Genomic DNA, 9,033 nt, shown 5'->3' on the forward strand with positions numbered 1-9,033 from the left:
GTAAGGCTCAAGAATTCATTTTCTTGCAAAGACAATAACTCACTGATATGTAACTTCGCCTCATTGGAATTGCAACCATGGAAATTATAATTTAGGAATGAGTAAGGAAAAAGGTGTACATAGAGTCATATCTTTTCACCCATTTTTCATATTCTCCCTCGAATTATTTAGAATGGGAAACATTGATAATTAAGAGAGTCTATTTCTACATTCTGATGATGATCAAGGGCCATGGAAGAGATATTGCATAATAAGACAAACATGATTAGTGAGGTTCATGGCAAACGGAGACAGGCTGCCATGGAAAGGAGCAAAAGCCGGCAGATAAGTGGGGTAGTAATTTAGCTAGTACGTAATTGAGCATAAACTAGCAAGAAATATGTGAAAAAAAAAAAAAAGTTGAGTACCCATCTGCATAATATTAATAATAACACGTGAAATTGCATGATAATCCATGCAATATCAGTGACGAAATAAGAGTGTATGTTGCATGCATGGAATCATGGATGACTGGCCACCTGTTCGATCTAATGAGCACTCACTGCTGCTTTCAACTCTTGTTGATTTGGTTTTTGACTATATTTATCAAATATATTATAGTAGTAGTTGGTTACTTCTTAAACACCCTATATTGTCCCTTCAAATCATGCATCTTGTTGTAATTAATCAAATTGAAGCATTCTTGTGTATGACATTAAAATTTATTTTAATTTATTGTTTACCAATGCAAATTCAAGCTCATGTCATTTTTTTTTTAAGAAAGGAGATTTGATTGGAACATTTTTAATAAAAAAATATATAAAATATATATCTGGCAACAAATCAAATGCTATACACTATTCTAATCATGATTTTAATAGATAACATGTTAGTTTATTTACTTATTTCCATCTAATGGTAGGTTTAACAATAAATAGGCACTTTATATATGTACTTTGCCATACTCTATTTTACTTTTTATCCCTGATATTGTTGCTTTTACCAAATACCTTTTTGACACCTTCAATTTATTAGGATTTACTGTTCTTTCCCAATGAACAAGTCAAACTGAATTAAAGATTTCTTGATTTAAAAGTTCTGTTCCCTTACCCCAAGCCATAATTTATTGTAATGAATAATAATTCAGAAGGTTGAAGAGTATCTATGCAGTCTGTGTGAAAGCAGCCCCTCTTCTTGACCTGCATATATGACATTTTCTAAATGTCTTTGCTCTTTTTCACCACTGATAATATATAATTCATTCATATTTCTAATGAGATCATGATTTACTTTTTTTCTCAACCAAAAAAGATTTTATTATAAGATTGCAACAGAAATGCTTTACTTAATATAAAACATGAAAATGGGTGATGGGTAACAACCTTCTCAGCAATTTCGCTGTAATTAATATGTTTGTGGGTCGCCATTGATGTATGAAGTTATTTTATGAAGACAAAATTGAGGGTCCACTTAGAAAATTGAAAACAAAAGGTCAAATTATTGAAATAAACCATTCACAATAAAAAGGAGAAGCTCATTGACAAATGATCACAAGGGTATGGTTGAGATTTTAAGAAGGAGAAGGGCAATGTTGTTTTCCCAACAAACCAACATGTCTGATTTACTCCTTCGTCCCATAAATATGATCTTGTCTGAATATTTTTAGCTGCCCTAAAACAAAAGAATCATTTTTATTTTTTTTAAATTTTCTTTAACTATAATTACATTTTTTTTTTCAAAATAAGAGCAATTCAAATACAAATAAATTATAATCAATGAAAGTCAAAATTCAAGGAAAAATTTTTTAAAGTTAAAATCAGACACTATAGGATGGAGGGAGTATTAGAAAACAAAAACTCTATAAATATAGGAACCTTCACTTCATTGTTGGATTGAAGGGAAGCAGCTGCCAAGTCTTAAGGGAAGAAAATTTCATAGGTATTGAAAAATGGGAAGGTCTCCTTGTTGTGATGAAAGTGGCCTTAAGAAAGGTCCTTGGACCCCTGAAGAAGATCAAAAACTTGTCAAATATATCCAAGCAAATGGCCACGGTAGCTGGAGAGCCCTTCCCAAGCTTGCTGGTATGACTATATGAATTGAATCTACTAGCTCTCTCTTCCACTCTCTTTCTTTCTATCTCCCTACCTTATTGTTTCTTTGTTATTTCCCAGGCCTTAACAGATGTGGGAAGAGTTGCAGGCTTAGATGGACCAATTATTTGAGGCCTGATATTAAGAGAGGGAAATTTTCCCAGGAAGAAGAACAAACAATTCTCAATCTCCATTCCATCCTTGGAAACAAGTAATTTTAACAACCATTTACTTTAATGTAAATTATTATTAATTTTTAGTTTGTATTTGCATCTTGAATCATGTATATACTTATATATTTTTTTCTTGTTTATATTCAAAAGATGGTCAGCAATTGCCAGCCACTTACCGGGGCGAACGGATAATGAAATAAAAAACTTTTGGAACACCCATTTGAAGAAAAAGCTCATCCAAATGGGAATTGATCCGATGACTCATAGGCCTCGTACTGATATCTTCTCAAGCTTGCCTCATCTGATAGCTTTGGCCAACCTAAAAGAGCTTATGGATCAGCACCCATGGGAGGAACAGGCTGCAAGGCTACAAGCAGATGCTGTTCAAATGGCTAAGCTGCAATGCTTGCAATATCTTCTCCAAACCCCTGCTTCCATTTCATCTGGCTCTAACATCAACATGCACAATACTTTCTCTGATATGGAGACCATTAATCTTTCAAACTCTCTTTCTCCAATCAAGGATAACTCAGTTTTAAGTTCATCCCAGCTTGATATAGCAGCTGCTTCTCTTCAGGGTTCCAATGATTCAATTCCTTTCCCTCGTTTACCAGACCTACAAATCCCATGTGAATATCGAACATCTACAAGCAATGAAACGGCTCAAGCTCAAAACTACACAGCGTTGAGCCAACGAGAGAATACATGCAATTCACCATGGCTCACTAATTCATCTGCAGCTCCTTCACCTTCTGTGATTCCATCTGTAACAGAGACTTTGATCAACAATTTGGGGGATACTTCCTGTTCTTCAAGCTATGAAGGAGCTGCTCCTTCAGTTTGGCCTGATGATCACCTACTCTTTGAAGACCCTTTGTTTCATGAGCTTTCCTAGCTTAATTTTTTTTAATTTGTTTGAAATTTCAAAAAAAAAAAAAAGGTTTGCAGTTTATGACTCCCCTTCTCTTTTCTGTGTATTAGTTTCTACACACATACTGTTCATTATATATATATATATATATGTATAATCCTTTCTAAAACATCAAAGACTACAATTAATATATCACTATATATAGATAAGATAGATAGCCTTGCATGTTTTTACATATGTTTTCTATCTTTGGAAAGTTTTTGAAATCTGCATTTCACCCTTCTATATGCATGTCAGTAGGCATTGCTCTAACTTAATTTCTTGTATTTCTTAATTCTTAGATCTAATTTCAATAAAAAAAATGTGTCATCTTTTAAATTTCAGGCTTCAAGGGTACTATAGGAAAAAATATTCCTTCTTCTTCCTTCTCTTTGTTTTTCTCCTTTTTCAGAAGCCGCAAACAATGATAAACCTATAGCTCATTCAATCTACAGCAATGGTGGAAACTGGTAAAGTCAACTACTATAGAGAAGTGGACCTACCAATAAGAAAAATTCCTATATCATTTTACTTTCATTTATGTTCATTTTAATTTTGGGTGGGGTAAAAGGAATCTAGCTAGAAAACCAAAGCTAGTTTATGTTCATATTTTTGCTTCAAATCAGCAAGCAGATAAGAACTCGTTTTCATATAATTTAGAAACTTGTTGACATTATATAGGACAATGGAATTTTTTAACACAAACGAAATTAAAAGGTGCCGCAAATTTTTTTTTTTTTAATTATTTTACATTATTCTAGAGAGATATGTATCATCCTTCTAATTTTATTTGTGACGTCAAAAAACTCTGTGATGATTTCGTTTCATTGAACTTGTCACTGCCATTCATTTAAATTGCTATGAATATTTTTTTTCATAAAAAATTTACTATGAAATATTTTGTGGAAATAAGTCGCTAAGAAGTTTTATTTAATGGATGTTTTTAGAACATTTCAATGACAAGTATTTCAACACTGTAAATTTTCTTGACTTCATGTAAACAAAGAGAAGTTTGGAGGAAAAAACAATGAAGAAAACCTACAAAACAATATACTTTTTAGGTTCAGTCCATACGAGAAACTGGTTCTTTTGTCTTGCTTTTCACACAAGAAAAAAAAAAAGTTTTTCTCTGCTGATTGATTCCTTGCCCTACCTTTGATTTTATATGTTCATACTGTTCCTTAATTACTTTATGAATTAAATAAATTACTATATATGTAATTTAGGGTAAGTTGGGATTAAGACATTGACCGAACCTTTTGATCCAACTACTCTAGAGAAGAATAAGTATTGGAATGAAAGAATTTCACTGATTTTTATCACTACCTTGTTCATCCATTAATAAGAGCTTTATTGAAATGAAAAATCTCATCAAACATCAGTTAATTATTACAAACAAGTGATTAGTTTAATTACTTAAGATTTATCTTTCTCAATGAAGAAATTTTAAGTTCGAATCTTGTCGGTATTCACTTATTAAGGTTATCTTGAATACATGATTTATAACCATCTGTCTTAAGTTGTTAGATACGATATATCTTATCATAATTTAAAGAACTAAGCAATTATCTACCTTTTTTTTTTTATCAAAAAAAAATTAGCTATTAATGACACAGTTGAGTGATCAAAATGATGATCTTTATAAATGTTGGTGATCAAAATATGATTGCTTAAAGTTTATTGGTTAGAACGAAAATTTTCAAAAAAATTGAACAGCCTAAAAGATAAAATTTCGTTTCCTTGTTTATACCATAATTTTGTGTTTGAATCCATAACTTTTATGAAAAATTTTATATTTTTGAATTGCGATTTTTTTTATATATATTTAAAATTGTAAAGGTTTAAATTTTGATTATTAAAATTAATACTTTAACGCTATATTAACAAATAACATTACTATTAATAATTTAAGAAAATAACGATTAAATATATTTAAAAAATTAAAAATAATAAACAAATGTCGGATCGTAAAAGAACTGAAATATCATTACATATGATTTGGCATGAGGTTAATAGCTTGGTAAGAAAGAGAGAGAGAGAGAGAGTTGACTAAGATATAGATTTCAAAAGAAATTAAAGTGTAACAAAAGGATTCTCAATGATAAGGGGAGACCCTAAGTAGTTAGGAATAGGAAACCCCAAAAAGTAAACAATTTTGCAATGGGTAAAAGGGCTATTGGGGAGATTGCATGGGAAATATCGTAAAGTTTTTTTTTTTTTTTAACTTAGAAAATGCTATAAAAAGTTTTATTTGCATCATACGTAATCCAGAAAAAATGCTCATGTTCGTTGGGATTTGAACTTTTCTTCTAAGAAACACAACAGTATACTAAAACTCCAGTTAAAATATTTATTAATATATCTAATAGTTTTGTAGTTTATCTATCTAAAAAAAATCATGACCACTGGCTTCACCCACAAATTTATTAGCTTCAAATTCATCACAAGTATGAGTCATGATACGAAGTAATTCTTCGAAAATTTTCTACGATTTTCAGACAAATTATGGAATAAATTTTTATGGTTATCAGTTGAACATGTCTTTCTTCTAGAGCTTTTCTTTAAAAAAATAAATATAAAAAAAAAGCAAATCTTTGGAAAAAAATGGTAGCGCCTGGCCAGGGGAAGCAACTGGATGTGGATTTTGGATTGAAACTTCTAATCTGACCTCATTCAAGATTAGAGTTAGGTTTTGTAATAGATTTGAGTTTGACTTAAGATCATCCATGTTTGTATATATAACCACATTAGTATTTTAATTTTCAAAGAAATTGGAGTCAACTACAAGGTTTTATTCTCTCTCTCTTTCTTTTTTTTTTTTTTCTAATAAAATTAGATACAAGGTTTATCTAACATTGTCGTTGAGGCAAATTCAAACAAATAAAAAAAAAAAAGGGGTCAATTAGAAGTTAATTGTCCGTTATAGTATTTTTTTGTAACTATTTCATATTTGAGGATTAATTAGAAGAGGAAAAGTCAATAAAATCATAAAAGGATGGAAACCGAATTTTATATTAAGGAATCGAAATAAAAACTATAGTATTATGAATTTTTTGGGGATGGCCCTGCCTCCGTAGATTCACCCCTATCAATTATTATTTAAGTAGAAAATCAGGCATGAAAACAACAGCTCCTGAGACCAAATGTACTTGGGTGAGTGGTTGAATTTATTCCTTTTCTTACAAGGGATTGACTGTAAAAAATAATTTTAACTGAACTAACTAATCAAAAGTTTTTCTTTGAATGCAATTATATGCCGTGTTCTACTAATCCAAACTGAATGATGTTGAGTAATAATTATTTTGTAAGTATGCTAAAGTTCGAGCTGTTGTGGAAATTTTGTAGCTTGTTTGATTAAATTCAAATGGGTCATGGAAAACTATAACTAGCTAGTTAATCATAATTTACCACTACTTCTATGACATGGTTTTCAAAGTTCTTCTATTTAACTGTTCTTCATTTGGCATTTAGACTCAAATAGGTGAAATTTACAATAATTTGTAAATTTTGGCAAGGATAAACCAAAAGAAAACTTAGAGGCTATAACAAATTGTGCAAGTGAACCAAGGGTGAAGACCATGACTTTGAATTTTGAACAAGAATAAGAGGAATTAGAGTAGCAAAAAAGAATAATACCTGCCATGTTTTATGATGAAAAACACACATTAGGTAACTTTGCATTCAAAATTAGGTAATTTTGGTAAGACTATAGTTCTTAATTTTTCATTAACCTTCCTCGCTAGAGACTAAAATAATAATATTAATCTATGGAGAATGAGGTTGTTAATTGTTTGATGTCTTCAATTCCATATTTCTTATCTTACTTATCTCTTAGAATTAAAGCTTTATCCACTTTCATAAAGAAAGTTTCACTTTTTTCTGTACTTGAAATTAAATTTGATAATTTGTTAATTCATGTCATATCTTTTTTGTGTTATATCAAACAAGTTTAAAACATGAAAAAAAAAAATTTTTTTTGTTAAACTTATATACTAACTGTTATGTTAATATTTTTTTTTTATATAATTTTCATGTTGTGTCTAAAATTATTAAGTCTACTTGCAAGCTCTTCATCTATTTTCAAATTATGACTTTTTTTAATAAAAAAATTAATGTTGTTTAGTTATACTGTTAATCTAATATTACATCAGGATTCTAATAATACTAGGAATAAAGGTCAGAAAAAGTGACGCTTAACCTGAGACTTTTTCACATTGGAGAATTTGAGCCCAAGAATTCTTTGCCTCGACCTTAACCGAAGAAATGAACTTCATTTTGGGACTACATATTTCGAAATTGATGGGACTAGTAAAGACTAAAGCCAGTAGAAGTTTTCAACATGTGGGGTTAGTGCTTCAGCCTTCAAGGGAGCTTAAAATCATTTAAACAGAGTTAATTTTTTGCTGTCACTGATTCAGAAAGGTATTGGAGTAGCTTTGAAGTGAAAATTCAAGAACAAATGTTACCCCTTTTTCTTTTTTCAGAATCCCTTACATACGTACAAAAAGTGTAGTTAACCACTAGACTTTCCATTCTAAACTTTCCTTCTCCTCAAGTACTTGAAATCAAGCAAACTTAGCCTTGAGCTAATGGCAAAGAAGCTTTAAAAAAAGGCATGAAGACTTGGATTCAAACCAAGCCATCCCCTCTCATCCCCAAGTCCTGCAAATCCTGCAGACAAAAGAAATTAAGCAGAATTAATAAGCAAAGCAACTACCCTTGACAAGAAATTGATGTCTGAGATAGGATTGACCAAAATTCAACACATATTTCAGCTGCAGGCTTCAAAAAGTTACAAGAAGCTAAGCTAGTAGTCAGATGCACGCCTTCTACTTTAAGACTAACGGATCCATAGAAGAAAATGTTTAATGCAACTTGTTCATAACTAAAGTCTCATGATTGCACTAACTAGCTTGGTTTGTAGAGTAGGGCCCTAACTAAAATTCATCGAACATATAATTAAAATATACGTAGTAGTTGGTGGCAACGATGAAATATTGATGGGTTGGCCACGGATTAATTAATGAGAGATATTGTTCAATAATTGCATGCTAAACCCCAGTCTAATTCTACTACGTGTTAAATTTTTTTTTATAGTTGACATAAATATAAATTAAAATTTTAATATTTTATTAATAAATTAAGTGATTGTTGTTATTAATTGAATTTTTTGCAAGAACTTAAATTGTCTTGATCGACTATTGTTTTCTGGTGGGGCATATGGCTTTGATTAATGTGAGCATATAAGTTTTATTCTATAAATAGAACAACTTGTGGTTGCCCTCTGCATTGCCAGCTGCGTAGCTAGGATCATTGAATTAATTAATGTGTAGGCATAATCTGAACCATTAATTTTAAAGAATATAACCCAGTGAAGGTGATAACACAAAACTGTAGCAAAACCCAAAGGCGCGCCCAATGTACATTGTTAAATTGGGCCCGGTTAGCAGAAAGCTAACTTGTTAAAAGAAGGCTCGACTGATGTCCAATTGAACTTGCTTAACGCTTCATGCTAGTGAACTAATTTGGATTAGGAAAACGAACTTATTCTAAAGTCTACCCAATTTGGCCCAGTGATGACCTCGTACTGCTTTAATTACTTGAAAAGTTCAATAAAAAAGGAGTAGGAGTGTATGAATCGTGGGAGTTACGAATTTTTTTTACAGGATTTAATCACAATTATAAAATTTTAATTTATAATAATAAATAAATTTTGTATTAAATATTTAAATTAAATATATATGATTTTGTATAAATAATTTTATTTTAATTAAAATTTTATGATTTTAATTAAATCACATGAAAATTTCGTAACAACCCCGCAAAATCAACTGCGGAGTGGAAGCCGAAACAACGGAGTCTTTGGTGTACGCTTTGATTC

The 9,033-nt window shown here is 30.7% G+C and overlaps 1 protein-coding gene across 1 annotated transcript; it reads left to right on the plus strand.

The window, feature by feature from the left end:
* Window positions 1–1,779: 1,779 nt before the first annotated feature.
* On the plus strand, window positions 1,780–3,277 carry LOC111301023 (transcription factor MYB53-like). The gene is made up of 3 exons (XM_022896545.2): window positions 1,780–2,060; window positions 2,151–2,280; window positions 2,393–3,277. The coding sequence occupies exons 1-3, from the start codon at window positions 1,928–1,930 to the stop codon at window positions 3,135–3,137; spliced, it is 1,008 nt and encodes a 335-aa protein (XP_022752280.2). The 5' UTR covers window positions 1,780–1,927; the 3' UTR covers window positions 3,138–3,277.
* Window positions 3,278–9,033: the final 5,756 nt, after the last annotated feature.

Source organism: Durio zibethinus, chromosome 18, assembly GCF_047325235.1.
Source record: "Durio zibethinus cultivar Kanyao isolate XHJ-2024 chromosome 18, ASM4732523v1, whole genome shotgun sequence".
NCBI lineage: Eukaryota > Viridiplantae > Streptophyta > Magnoliopsida > Malvales > Malvaceae > Durio > Durio zibethinus.